The 15,670-nt window shown below is 33.3% G+C and overlaps 1 protein-coding gene across 1 annotated transcript; it reads right to left on the minus strand.

The window, feature by feature from the left end:
* Window positions 1–1,575: 1,575 nt before the first annotated feature.
* On the minus strand, window positions 1,576–15,653 carry aph-1 (gamma-secretase subunit Aph-1). Its single transcript, XM_089234368.1, has 6 exons — window positions 15,394–15,653; window positions 12,330–12,473; window positions 8,311–8,396; window positions 4,289–4,411; window positions 3,573–3,700; window positions 1,576–2,100 (listed from the first exon to the last, which is right to left on the minus strand). Exons 1-6 carry the CDS (start codon window positions 15,504–15,506, stop codon window positions 1,954–1,956), a joined length of 741 nt encoding a protein of 246 aa, XP_089090494.1. The 5' UTR covers window positions 15,507–15,653; the 3' UTR covers window positions 1,576–1,953.
* Between the last annotated feature and the right edge of the window lie 17 nt (window positions 15,654–15,670).

Genomic DNA, 15,670 nt, shown 5'->3' on the forward strand with positions numbered 1-15,670 from the left:
ATGCATTGCATGTGGGGGGGGGGGGGGAATTGTTAAACAGGAGTATATATAGAAAGAATGGAGGGGAGAAAAACAAATTTGATTGATAGGGTTATTATGAAGCTTCGCGATGATGAGGAGAGAAGGGAAACATAGAGAACTGGATTGAATTTCTTCCACTGGCATTTGGACGAAGTGGTGATTATAAAGGGGTTAGTCCAAATTAATTGAATTTCCAGTTAACTTGATTGTTGGGGCTGTTCTCTGTTAAAACTGTATGAAGTTTTTCCTGTAGGTAAAAGAAAACAATTTAACACTTTAAGCTGTATAGCAGAAATCACTAAATCCCCTATAAAATGTCATAAATTTTTTAATGAAGGCTTTCTTCTAATTTTCAGCAGGTGCAAAGTAAGGGGTAAAGAGCAATTGAGAAATCAACTTTACAAAACATCTTGGTTCGTCAATGCTGAAATAAGGCGGAGGAATTGCTTCAAGAAGGCAAGATATCTTGTCAAGGCTGCTTAAAGGGTTAATACTTCATTAAATTATTATTAATACTTATTACTATCCATGATGTGTTCAGAAAAAAAAACATTAGTTTCTCTTTAATTTACAGGTGGATTCTTTAAGGACTGAAAATCAATTATTAATCAGGACAAAATGTGATTTCCAATTAAAAAAAAGGTGGAAATTGAAATTGGGGTTAAATTTTTTCACCATTATGATGTTCTTGAAATGTCATTGCTCATTCTATACTCTTTGAAAATACATACAGCAGAAACATCTTTATACTGTCAACCTTGTCCCATTAAACGGTTTTCCCATTTATTGTCAGTTTTTGATAGGCTTGCAGGAAATGTGTGCTTCCTGTTTTTTTATGCTTCATTTTGTGCATGTGATTTCATTAAGATGTTGATATAAAGAGGTCCCTGTTTCCAATTGCTAATACAGTTAAACATCGACAAAATGATTCTCAAAAGACCTGAGAAAAACATATTGTTATAAACGAGTTATCATTATAGATGGGATATATTAACATTAGGGGCCGTTCAAGTATTACGTAAGCAAATTTTTAGCCATTTTTGACCCCCTCCCCCCCCCCTTGTCAGCAAAACGCTGACCCCCCTTCCCCCTCCTTGTCAGCAAAATTTCGTCATCAGCTCTGCCCCTCTGAATCCTAACTCATATTTTCATAACGGGTAGTTGATGATGTAAGCATTATCCAAACCCCCCTCCCCCCTTGTCATCAAAAGTCAGCAAATCGGAACCCCCCCCCCCCCCATCGATGATGACATAATACTTGAACGGCCCCTTATGAAAAATGCATTGGGACCAGAGAGTAATGTCATTATATAGGATTTTCACCATATTTTCATAGTAATCTGCAGGGATGGAGAGGGAATTGAAAGCTGTGTCCCCCTCCTAAGATAATCGAAAAGTGAAAATATTTTTCAAAAAAAATTTAAATTAAAAAAATTATACCTTCATATGCATTAAGGGCTGTTGTCAATACATGTTTATCTCTTTCACGTTTCCACTAATCTCTTAGCGCATGCAACAGCATGGTCAATCACTGAATGTAGCCATAACATGATATTCATGAGTAAAAAAAAATTATTTAATTATTAGGCAAATTTCATTGCTTCATACATTATTGTCACACAATATTTTTTTGGACATATACAACGCTCTTGTACAATTACAAAATGGCAAATTGTCTCGTGAACGTTATTATATCCAAACAGGTTTAAAAATAAAAGTGACAAATAAATAGTGAGACATCGGATTCACATAACGAGTATTTTCCAGGAGGAATATTGTGTTTGACTTAGCATTTAAATAACATATCACCATGATAAAAAATGAGGGGAAGGGGAAAAAAAAGAAAAAACACAGTTCGAACACGTTTGAATGTCATATCACAATACTATAGTACATTGTTCTTTTGGACTGTTTCCTAAGTTAACTATGAATTCAGTTTGGTACTTTTGGTGAGAGTGCTGTCAATAAACTTCGCCAAGAGCCACCTGCAGCTTGATATGCAAAAACAGCACTAAAAACCATCACAATGTAAGCGGGTATTATGGAGGCCTCATACAGACGTTGTTGATTGAGAAGTGTCTGTAAAAAAAGATAGTGTTTGATGATTAGTTATTAACAGTAAAGATATCATTTATTTTACAAATAATTTCATTGAAACACATACGGCCTCAGTCTATTGCCATAGAGGGAATTTTAATTCTTTTTTTAACTCTGAAGAGGTTTGCTGTGTCTGAAAATTCATTGCAGTGCAATTTACTACATTTATTTCAAGTGAAGTGCTACTTTACCACACACCAACTCCCGTCATATCACCATACAGCAGCTTTCTACTGATGGAGTTGAATGGGAAGTGAAGGCAACATCTATTGGTGATTGTCCCAGGCTCGGTAGGTAAAGAACTTGTCTTTTCTATGTTCTTTCCCCGGATTGAACCAGTGGACCCTGATAGTAGCTTTAATTTGTTGGAAGACAAGCATCTTACCACTGCACCACTCGGGTGACATGATGAACTGGTACTTGATGATGAATAAAATTTAAATGTCACAGGACAAGTCCTCAACAATTTTAGAGTAGTGAGCACTATGTCCATCGTCAGAAGCAGGATCACAACTAGCTGCTCAGTAAGAAGGGGCAAGGATGAATTTTGGCATTCCTGTGCAAAGTAGTAGGATAATTCAATGCCCCCTCTGGTCCAGCACCTGGGGCAGAGACCTGCCTGCAGTAGTTGCAGCTCTGGTCAGAGGAAGAGCATCCATTATACATGACCAGAGGCATATTAAAAGATAGGTCAAAGCGCACTGCCTTAAAACATCATTGCAAAAAAGTCTTGCTTATTGGAACATCTGCATCATTTATTTTAATTATTTGTAATCTATTTTTATCATTTTCATTGTTTTTCAGAGCATTGTTTTGACGTGGAACTGGTTAAAGGGTCACAGATAAAACAGAGGAAAATAGATTTTCATTTAATCCTCAAAAATAATTGGCTCATAGAAAATAATGCAGATTTTTTTTTTTTAATATGTTGTTTCAAGCACTAAAAATATAAGACAGTGAAATGTAGTGATACTCAAAGGACAAAAGCATATCCTTATATATAAAGGATATACAAATCTATCCTTATAAAGGAGTTATCGTTAACACTGTGAAAAGTGCATCAGGACCAAAGAGTAATTCTGTAATATAGGTGATTATCATTATAGAGGGTATTGTTCTATATGATTTTCACTGCGCTCACTTGAAAATTCAATTAGCATGACACAACACTGTGTATTATAAATTTATTGCCCCATCAGATAGAGAATATAATTTAGACTAACATTACTACAGATTTTGATTCTTTCAAAGCATCAGAGTTTTTCATGTTAAATTGTGACTTTTTTCATGCTTATAAGTTGAATTTTCAACTGCAAGTCAAAAGTACTGTGTACTGTTTGCTTTGCTAGTTGAGATACAGCTGCATAAATCATCCTAAAATGTTGTCACAGAAAAAACAAATAATAAACTGACTAGGATATTGTGTTTGTGTGATTCAAAACTATCTTCCTTACCAATGTTGAAACCAAAAGGTGTGAAAAAACAACAATCGCAACCTTTACGTAATTACCGCTATCCCATGCATGAAAGAGGATAACACCCCAGAAAGTATGAAGTAGGATGAAAGCAAGCGTTGTAAATGCTAGACAAGAAAAAAAAAAAGTTTCTTTTAAAGTATGCATTTAAGTAGAAATTAACATCATTACATACTAGCTTATTCTAAATTTATAAACAAATTATTTAAAAAACAAATTTCTAGAATCAGGATTCGTTTTCAGTATGAGGGAGCCCTGGACAAAGCAGGAATTGAGGAGTTCCCACAACTGGAGTCAGAAATGTTTCATTAGTCTCTCAGCAGATATATTTTATTTTATATTTTGCAGTCCCAAGTTCAGTGCAAGTTCAGTTTCCTTTACAAATACTGGAAATGGGGGTGTCAATCAATAAAGTCACAAATACAAAGTTCAGCACAAGCACAGAAGGGATAGTAAGAAACAGATTAAGGATGTATACAATACACAAAGTTAGGAAGATACTGAAATTATCAATACTCAATCATATTTTAATATAGATTCTAATTTTTTAACTCTCACTGCACCCTAAGGGAAAAATTTTAAATATCTCTCTCTTACAATATCCTGAAGAACCAAAGGGGGGGGGGGGGGGGCTCCCTTGTTGAGATTCAGTTTTCAAGGTGAAAAAAAACACAGTCACTGATTCAAATGCTTACCAGAAGTTATGAAGAAAAAATGAGAGTCTCCTTTCAAGCCAACAGTACCAGGACCGATAGAATCAGCCAGCACATTTATCAGCGAGAACAAGCCACTCATTACACCAAACCCAAGTCCAGCAACTGGAGGAGCATTTAAAAAAAATTAGAAGATTGAAATTTAAATATTAATACAGTAAAACCTGTCTTCAATGGAATCATATTGGACTGCAATTTTTTTCCGTTGAACACAGGTTTCCACTTAATACAGGTTCAATTGATATGTGTAAAATAATGAAACGATCCCGTGTGTGATTGAATTAAAATAAAATTAAATTGAAGATAAAGTAAATAATTTAGATGATTTAATAACAGAAAAAATAATAATAAATTAATTAAAATTACTAAATACTGTATTTAGGTTTTGATAGCATCTGTATAATATTCCGACCTACACTGGTTTCTTCTAAAATAACGGCATTTACATTCTTTTTTTATAACTTCCTCGAAAATTTTCAATTAGGGTGCCAATATCTGTCGTACAAAATTCAGTTTGTACATTACCGTCTATGTTTATGTAATCCTCAGCATCAGGGCTGTAACAAAGAATTTTGTGAGGGAAAGAAAGAGCAACATGGTTTTTGTTGCCCCATCACTGTAAAATTTGATGATTTCAGAACAGTGTTTTTGTTTCCACCTAAAATTTGCAACCCCCCATATTTCATTAGCCTTGTGATCACGGAATGCACACAGCTTACATACAATTTTGTAAGTCTTGCATATCATTTGGAAATTCAACCCTCACACTGATTTCTAACATGGAAAAGCCTGCTTTTAAGAAAAATTTTGTTACTTTTTCAGAATCCAACTGCTTTACTACACATGGCTTATCATTTAGACATAATTAAATAGCCATTTCGTTAGTTGATTCGAAATAATTTTTGTGTTTCTTGAACTTAAAGAAATGTGACTGTAGTGTTTTGTTATACAATAATAGCAAAGCATACAAATACAAATTACATATTTTGGGTATATATTAACTAAGTGGATAGCATTTCGAAGATATACTACATTTCCAAAAGTCTGTCTTTTTTGGAGTTTCAATATTTACCCGAATTTGTAAAAAAATACTGGGCAAATCGCTCTGAAATTTCAGTCAAGTAATTCTAATGCTTGTACTCACAATTTCCAAAGAAAACCTGGTCACGAGTGCATTTAGGGAACCAATAAAAATCAAGTAAGAGAAAAAGTCTTTGATCAACCCTGCATGAGAAAAAATTGTAAATGATTTGTAACTTCCACAAAATATTTTAATAATTTTGTGCAATACTTGTGTGCATTTCTCGCGAGAATAGAATGTACAATCTAATCCCATTCTAACAGATACAGTTATAGCAAAAATCTTGTTTCAACGAACACTTTTGTAATCCTTCAAATAAGTTTACTTAAGAACAAAGCAAAAACCTGGAATTCCTTTATAAGGAAGTGATCTTTGGTTTTTTGGAGTTCGTTATAATGGGATTTGACTATATATTCATGAAGATATGTTTCTTATAAAAATTCCAATTCATTGCATGTTTTTTGCTTACAACATGCAGAGTTTGCAAGCAATTTTTATGAAATTTACAAAAATTTTACAATATATATGAGACACCCTGTGTAGGAATTCAAAATGTGAAAATTTATTATTTAATGAGATATGAGCATTTTTAGTTAATGATTTTTAATCATGCATGAACAGAAAATATCTATTTCATTTTTTCATAATTTGGTTGCTAGATATACAGGGTGATCAATAACCTCATTAGAAAGTTATTGCTTGGTCTCTCCTGATGCCAAAATAATCCACGTTTTCAAGTGCAATACTCACTAAGATAGTCAAATTCAAAAACAGAGGAAAGTTGGGGAAAAAACAGGACTAAATGCAAAGAAAATGGTTTACTTGCATTTAATGTTGCTTTACCCCAACTTTCCTCCATATTTCAAATTCAAATACCTCAGTGAATATTGTACTTAGAAACATGGTTTTTTATTTGTTTGCATCAGGAGAGACATGACAACAACTTCTTAATTGGATTTTTGAGAACAGGATGTATAAAAACTTGATTATATCAATAACCATACAATCTCTCAACATTTTACCAGTAAAAAATGTCATATGCTCATTACCTATGCACCGTGCATAATGCAGCTTATATAAAAATGCCAGTTGAATGTCATGAAAACTCAGAAAGATATACACAATATTGTGAGCTGTAATTTAAGTTACTGGCTGAGAGCACTTGGATGATAAAGGATTTTCCACAAGCTGGTATTTGAATTGTTTTCTGTCATTTGATTATCGATTCATGAGTAAGCCCATGGCATTACACGATTGAGGGAAGACGTGTCTGATGCTATGTAAGAGAAATGCTCGAACGTAACACACATGTATGATGTCAAAATGAAGAAACTAAACGAAATAATTAAATGACAGAAAATAATCATATAAGGATTTTGAGAAAAATCCCTCATCATTGAAGTACTCTCAGCCAGTAACTTAAACTACAGCTCACGATATTGTGTATATCTTTCTGAATTTGCATGAGATGCAACTGGAATTTTTTATATAAGTTGCACTATATATCTGGTAACCAAATTACGAAGAAATAAGAAATATTTCCTGTACATGCGGAATTAAAAATTATTCACTAATTATTACTCATATATCTTATTCAATAAGGAATTATCAAAATTATATTTTTGATTATAAATTTTATTATAATTATAAATTTCAATACATAGTATCTTATGTATAGTGCCAGATTTTCTGTGCATTTCATAAAAATTGGATGAAAACTCTGCACGTTATAAGTGAAAGACATGCGATGAAAATTGGAAGTTTTATAGGGAACATTTATATCTTCGTGAATATACAGGCTATTCTCACGAAAATGCACAGAAACATTGCAAAAAGTTTGTACAATATTTTGGGAAAGTTACAAAACATTTTCAGTTCTTTATCAAACAGGGTTGATAAAAAAAAACCCTTTTTTCTTATTTAATTTTTTGTCGGTCCCCTAAATGCACTTGTGACTAATCCACTGGAAATTGTGAGTACAAGCATAGGGTTCATCTGACCAAAATTTCAGAACGATTTGCCCAGTATTTTCATAGAAATTCAAAATAAAAAAGTCTAAACTCTAAAAAGGATACAGACTTTTGGAAATATAGTGTAGGTCACGTGTGAAATATGGTACAGTAGACTCTCGACTATCTGACCCATATCCACCCTCAGCGTCAAAGGTGGAGTCGACTGATCTAATGTATATATGAATTGACATCATCATCATCATCGTGTCCCTCCCCAGACTTCCAAGTCTATCTCCGCCTATGATCTGACCTAGTTAAATAAATAATAATTCGCCCTAATAAAATGAGAAATAATTTAATTACATTGTGAGTGTAATCAATGAACAATAAAATAAGTTTAAATAATTTTTGTAAGAATTTATAATTTGTAAGTCTATGCTTCATGTCAATATTTTGTTCATTTTAAAAATGTATGTATCCATACAGTACAGTGTACATGGGTTTTATACAATTAAGTTAGACATTGTAAATTTGTCTTAAAAAATTTAAACAGTATTTATTCCTTTCATTTAATAAATTTTTAAAATACATAAAGTACATAACAAACATTTATTGAGCACTGACCTGTACTAAGAAGCCTGAAAATTTAAATAAAAATGCAGTATTTGGTATATAAAAAACGGGGTATTTTCAATGGTATGGGTAGGGTAGGAAGTGAACATTCATAGAACTGCATCCTATCTCGCTTTTTTGTTATCCGGTGTGCCTGTTCACCCCATTGGGCCAGATAGTTGGGTCTACTGTATGAAGAATAGTTGTGATGACAACTGATTTGGAAATTATTTTTATGTCGTTCATATTGTTTTTAAATGAAAAAAAGAGAACATAACAGGAGTTGGGTTTTACATATCAGAGAATGAAATGTGCTTCATTATGCATTTATCTTGTGAACAAATTTTTATTTTCCATACCATATGCGAGTGTACTTCTATTACTGGCCACAACAGGGCCTTCTGCACCAACCTCTTGGACTTTCTTCAAACCAACTTCTGCTTTCCTGTAAAAATTAAGGGGAAAAAGTTTGCATGAAATAAAAATTATTTGTTGTTTTGCAGTCAGTCAGTCTGACTTCTTTTCCTGAGGCTCAGACTCATATGTATTTCAGATGATTTTCGAAAACCATACAAACCAAAATCCAGATTTAAAAATCTGTATAATCCAGGGATTAACAAATCCCAGATGCTATGGCAAAAAACAAAAAAAGAAGTCAGTATTGCTTCGAAAATGCTGCTATCAGAGTAGATTGATATCTGAAGACAACACAAAATTTTCTGAATTTACATCAGCATAACCATCACCAATGAAAAAGGCCATAAAGTTTCAGAAAGGTGAGGGGAAAAAAATTACTTAGGATCTTTGTTCTCGAGGAAAAAAATATCCTTGACTGGCACTTAAATGTTTTCCACATGATTTGTCAATTCTTGGAAAATTGTGTAAATACATGTATACTATTTATAACACTACTACTACCCACACATGCACCTCGTATACACAGGGCGATCTTAAGAGCATCATGGGGGCCCCCATACGTTAAGATGGCACTGTGTACACATTCTGAGGAATTTCCAACAAATCAGTACATACGGGTATGTGTGACTAACATATTTATGTTGTCAGATTTGTTATACTATTACAGTGTATATGCACCTTGTGAACATTGCTCTGGGAAATATATAACTATTGGTGCATGCCAAAAATTTTGTGTACATTTTATGTCAGGGCGTGACAAATCCCAGGCGTTAGGTTGCTATGATGGGGGGGGGGGGGGGATAAAGATTTGATATTGGCATCTAGAAGTTTCTATGAGTGAGATCACTAAATTGGGATCTGAGTACAACACAAAATTTTTGGAATCTTGTCTATACATCTACTTGGCATAGAAAAAGGTCACCAAGTCTCACAAAAGTTGAAAAAAAAAAAACAATTATATTGGTATTTAGCAGTGTTTTTTCATGTGAAAAATTCTTGACTCCAGAAATTTAGTTGGCATCCACATTAAAAAAAAATTTTGTCAAGTGATTTATGTGGCTGTAATGTGTTTACAATGTCAGAATTATTCATGTTTATCATACACATTAACACTAGAAAGACGAACGGGGCAGGGGAGGTCTTTATGATCCTGCACACTGTTTAAGCATACATATCTCTGCTAAGAATAAACCAAACCACCTGGAATTTCTAAACTTTTCCTGAATTAGCATGTTCTTAGTGTATACCAACGTTTTTTCGTTATATTTTTTAACAATGAAGATATGAGTGGATATACCTAGAAAGAAGGAAGGGAGTCATTGTGACCCTTTCTTATATCCTAGTACATTATGCGGTAAATACTGTCACCATCACAATTGATTTCTATAAGTAGGTTATAATCCTTCTGAAAGTCTTTTGAAGAAGTCCTTCTGAAGAATTTTTGCATTTGACTTTCCGTGTGACCTTTCTTTTCCCCTCATTCTTATTTACAAGTGTCCATCAGCAGGTGTGTAATTTTTGGTTTTTGTCAAGCAATCTTTCCATATCATCCGATAAATTGTTTGTCCTGGGACGTAGAAAATTTGAGTGCACGTGATCATTTCAAACAGTTTAGAAATGGCGAGAAAACGTATATTTACTGAAGAAATACTCCAGGAGTTGCAAAGATTAGATGAGAGAAACTCTGGAAAATTTCTTATTTTAATATTATCCAAATTATTTATGGAATAGTCATTGAGAATCGATACTTGTCTCTTGGATTATTCTTTATAAGCATTAGAAGATGGTAGACACCCACGTTGTCATGGCGACTAAAGAATTGGTGTTGCACATTTTTTTAAAGGTTTTGGTGCTTTTAATGTTTTGATAAAATTTCTGTGTCGAAAGGAAAAAAGTAATTGTTTTTAGAGGCAAGAAAGAACATTCAGGAATGTAAGCAGACACTAAAGTCTGAAAATTTCATTTCCATACCACTAGCAAAGTTGTCCCCTTTTATTCTAGTTGCTTCTCCAGCTTCTGATTTTAGCCTCTCAAAAATCAGCTTAGCTTGGCTACATATAGTATTTTGATTGACAGGACAATTATTTACTTTCACATGATTGCATATCATTTCGATCCTAGTCTTCATCTCAGAAATAATCCTGTGAAGGAAAGCAGTGATATCATTTCGATATCAATGCATTGCATATCATTTCGATCCTAGTCTTCATCTCAGAAATAATCCTGTGAAGGAAAGCAGTGATGATGAAAGTGCAGTAAAGCATGAGATATACCCTATGCCAAACTGGAGAAACAAGTAGCAGTTCTGATGACGAAGATTTAAATCAAAATAAAATTATTTTTCCAATGGTGCATCAGGTGGTACAAAATAGAACCCCACTGAGAAATAAGAAACGTAAAATCGTGAGAAATTATACCTTGTTGAATCACTGAGATTTTATGTGAATTTTTGAAATCAAAATCAACAAGCTTGGTTGGGACCCTTCGAAAAGACCGTCGTGAGGTGCCACCAACAGGAAAACAAGATCTATACTCGTCGATTGTATTCAAAACTGGAACTGATATCCTGCTGACATCCTATCAGGGAAAAAGAATAAAAATGTTCTAGTTCTCTGAGTTCACTTCATACTGATGTAACTTTCAACGAAAAAGAAAAAAAAGACCCCAGAAACAGTTGCCTATTATAACGAAACTAAATATGGAGTCAACATTGTGGATCAAATGGTGCGATTATACACAACCAAGACTGGAAGTCATTGCTGGCCAATGCATGTATTTTCTAACATTTTGGATATGTCAGTGATAGATGCTTGGATTTTGTATAAACAAGTGACAAGAAAAAAATCACTAAGAGAACTTACATATTGCAGTTATGTGAAGAACTGTGTGATGAGTATTTCAACTAGAAAACTACAATTCAAAATGCAATAATATGCAAAAAACCTATTGATGGAGACAAAAAATGACAGAAATGCCAAGTAAGAAGGAACCGCACAAGGACAATAAAACACTTCAATCTTGTATGCAATACAAAAAACCAGTGTGCGGAAAATCTGCATCTAGAGAGGTGATTTGTACTGAATGCTTTGAGTGCTAGATAAAAACAAAATATATCAACAGGTCAGTGGTTTCACCCTTTGTTTTTGTGTTATAACTGTATTTATGTTTTAAAAATGGTATACCATGATTTGAAACATTAAGGTATCCGAAAATTGCAAAAAAACGATGGGGGGGGGGGGGTGTCATTTTGACCTCATCCCGTCTTTCGAAGTATACTCTCGCGATCCGTCTTTCTAGTGTTAATGCAGTTGCAATTTTTATAAAATTGAAGATAAATAATGTAAGATAAATCTATATCAAAGTGTATCACCTTTGCCAAAAGACCAAACCACTAATCATTCGTTTTTGGGGGTGACTTCAAAAGTTTTAACCACTTTACGATCAAGGAAGGACATAATATTGCATCCACAGGCCTGTGAAATAAACTCAAACAAGCTCTATTTATTTTCTTTCCTCTCTCCTCATCATTGCAAGGCTTTGTTGTAACTCTAGGAAATTGTTCTTTACCTTCCTTTTATTTCTATATATTTATGTTTATTTTCCCCCCACATATGATGTATCCTTTTGTTGCTATATGCATTAAAAGTAAAATAGAACAGGATGGGTGAGGGTGAAAATAAATCTACTTCATATATATATATATATATCTAATCCCCATACCATCTCCATTTTTTTTCTTTCATTTGTTTTTTTTCCTTTCTTTTCTTCTACTTTTTCCCTTTTATGTTTTTCACCCTTTCCCTCGTGTGGTTAGGTGAGCACAAGATTAGCGTATTTATTGCTCATTGGTCAAATAGACATCATCCGAATTTCTCATCGATTCCTTGTAAGCGAAGGGGTTAAATAGATTCTTAATCGCAGAGAAAAACAAAGATAAGAAAAATAAATTCATGTCACTTACCTAAGAACTTTGTAAAATAAGAATCGAAATATTTCTTGGAATACAACAGAAAATACAACACCAAATGCTAATTGCTTTTTCAACGGTATAACTACATTCCATAGTATAGATGAAAGTAATAACGCTAAGAGCCAGAAGAATGCCCTGAAAATTTAAAATACAGATGTCAATTAATACAAATCTTTTATACACATATATCTTTGAATGATTCGAAAGGATTACTAAAGAATTCTGGTAGTGCCTGAAAACAAAATTTTCTTCTTTTTTGGGAGTTATATGCATGAAGGGTAGTGTCTACTTTTTCACTAATGGCATCACTTTTTGTTGCCGCAGATATTTTGAATAGCTTCTTTTTTTTTAAAGTGACACTATTTTCTCATAATGAGAGGAGTTAGGAGATGCATCCTATGAGATTGTACCCTTTCTTCTTATATTCTGAATATCAGGCCAATGTTAATTCAAGAACATTGTTGTTAGTGAATAATTTTGATAAATTCCAATATACAGTATACAGCTGTTTGATGACAATATTTTTTATTCACCAGACCTAATTTAACACTATTTGCTATGGTTACAAGCAAAACAGACAACTTAAACCATCTATGTTTTGGTGCCAAAGAAGATGATGCAGGCAACCTTATTGCTTTTTTGGTGTAGTTGAAAACTTGGTGACAAAAAGTAAACAAATGCTGGGAATTAACCATAAATTTTTAGTTAGTTTAGTGCATGTTGAACAAATATAGGCCTATAGGTTACTATGCACAGAATAGTGACATAATTTGAATAAATTTGAAATCATGAAAAGGATGAAACAGGTCTAAGAATTTTTGCCCTTCAACAATCTTATTCTTAATATTATCTACAGTGAAAATCCTATACATCAATATTATTGTTTGGTTCCCAATGCTTTTTGCAGTGTTAATATATTACAACTATATGATAACTTTTATGACAATACATTTCTCCAGTCCTTTGAGTATTGTTATGTAAGCATTTCATTGCATATTACTGTTTATGTAACTGGTATTCTTTTTTTGCTCCTATTATTGCATCTTCATACTCCATTGTGAACCTCTTGATAATGAACACCCTTATGACAGAAAATTTTGTACACTAATGAGCAGTGTCTGTTAACAGGTAGTAAAATACATTGACGCTAGTTGACGTAATTAAAAAAAATGAAGGGTTCGGCAGAATAACGGTTTATGTGGTTTTTTTAAACTTTAGAGAAGACAATGAAAGTCATAGCTGAATTATGGAAACACCCTTTTTGCCTGAATTGCAGCTGTGTAAAGAGGCATAGCAACTACACCTGTTGGTTTCTGCAGGAACATATAAAGGACGCTACATAGAATGTTATTGTCATAACAATATTTCATAAAAAATGTAGTTGACCGTCATTCGACTAAACCCTTCAAATATGTGTGTTAATAAAGGGATGTCTGCTAACGGGGATTGTCTGTTATAGGAGGTTCCACTGTATTCTTATTATCTTATTGTTAAGTTTACCTCTCCTCTCAATGCCTTGCATATTACAATTTGTATTTGTTGCATAATATATTGTGCTAAATATTCTATCTAGCAAGGACAGTGATAGGGGCGTATGGATATTTTATTTGCTTTGGAACAGCTATAGTATAATCCTTTTTTTTTCTTCTTTGACTGCTTTTGGCGATTTCTTTTCTAGCCTGTTGACGCTTTTCTTCCTGGTCAGCCATTTTCTTCTGTTGGTGCTTTTTTTTTCCTTGCTGGCTATTATTATTACTCCTTTGGCTTCTAGGCTGTCATTCCCTTTTTTGAATGTTGGTTATCGTCTGAAGGTAACGTCACCTTTAGAAGCTAATAGTAATAATAGGCTTTTATATATAGCCCCACATTTGGATTGAATTCATTAGCATTTTAAAGCTTTCTTTTTTTGCTTGTTTTAAGTTGCATCATACATATACTGTTTTCTCAGCAAGTTACATTGTTTATCTTGTTGAAATATCTCGTTTTCACAGGTTATAGTTTATACATTTCATATTTCCATTTTTATTAATTTTTTTTCATACTAGACATTATAGTTTTAATCCCGCAATTATGTTTTTATTGAACCCCAGAGACTTCTTTGACTAAACTTGGAGCCATTTTCTATTTTTATCCTGACTGTTGCATATTCAAATGGTCTGGATTTCCATTTATATTCCAGAGACTATTTATTTATATATCAAGGAGGAACTGTGGTGTATCATTTAAAAAAGGGTATTGGTTATTTTTATTATTTTTGATCAAGTATCTGGTCTAAGGATGTTTATTTATAAAGATGAACCCCATTACAGTGCCATAAATTTTCAGTGAACAAATCTTTCATTTCAAGACTTTACACATGTAAAACCGCGATTCAATACAATGCCAAACTTGTTATAGCACCAGATGAATTCCTTGGAATAAATAGTGGCGTAAAATCTGAGTTCGACTATGTTTATAATCTTGATCCCTTTATTTGATTGAAAAATGTTGTTTTTCATTGTTATTTGTTTTTATTGGCTGTTTTTGTTTTGTTTTAACAGCCACAGTATTATCCCTTTTTAGCAATGTGTCGATTTTTTTCTCTTTGGCAAGAAAGCACGACTCTTTCATTCTTGGCAACTTCTTGTCATGTTTTCCAAAGTTTTTCTCGCCAAGGAAAAATCACCAAAAACGAATTACACCATAGCTGTTCCGCTGTTTTTATTTACACTAGACACCCAACGGGATTGCTGTTATGGTGGTTCTTTTCATTGACAGGGAATCAACCGGGCTTCGAACCCACAGGCCTGGACATGAAATGGTATTTTAATAGGTACACAAAACTTTTGCCAAGGAAAAAAGTCACTAAAGAGATTACACTATAGCTGTTATATTCATTGTAACAACTATCACTATTTCCATAGATGGATGAGCATTAAAAACAGACTAATTAAATTTAAAATAATAAGTATTTGCGATAATGTGAATCACAATTGGCATATATTTGAATACTGAACCAAATATATAATCAAAGAAGTTTATTAAAAATTATGTTTATGGTGATAGAGTGACTCACGCAGATATAAGGATAATGATCCGGATCGGATCACGGGCAACTGTTATAGATAACATCGCCGCGGCTGGCCCAAAGGCAATCATGGCACACCCAAAAAACTCCATGACCGTCATCTTCGCTGATACAAACAATGAATGGCTCTAAACAAAATCTGAATGAAAAAAAATATATTGCAATTCAAATTATTAAAAATCTACAGATTATTCGAAAACAAAACTGCTAATTTGACAACTTCACAAGCTTCATCAACAAAGCGGCTCAAGCAAAAAATAGGCTG

The sequence above is a fragment of the Pholcus phalangioides genome, unplaced genomic scaffold (genome assembly GCF_987345545.1).
Source record: "Pholcus phalangioides strain wild (caught in Gottingen) unplaced genomic scaffold, Ppha-v1.0 ptg000008l_1, whole genome shotgun sequence".
Classification (NCBI taxonomy): domain Eukaryota; kingdom Metazoa; phylum Arthropoda; class Arachnida; order Araneae; family Pholcidae; genus Pholcus; species Pholcus phalangioides.

Coding starts and splice junctions, on each gene's coding strand:
- aph-1 (XM_089234368.1), bottom strand. CDS start 15,506: ATGACGGTCATGGAGTTTTTTGGGTGTGCCATGATTGCCTTTGGGCCA. Junction 12,474..15,393: donor ATCATTATCCTTATATCTGC/GTGAGTCACTCT, acceptor TTAAATTTTCAG/GGCATTCTTCTGGCTCTTAG. Junction 4,412..8,310: donor TAGAAGTACACTCGCATATG/GTATGGAAAATA, acceptor ATGCTCCTCCAG/TTGCTGGACTTGGGTTTGGT.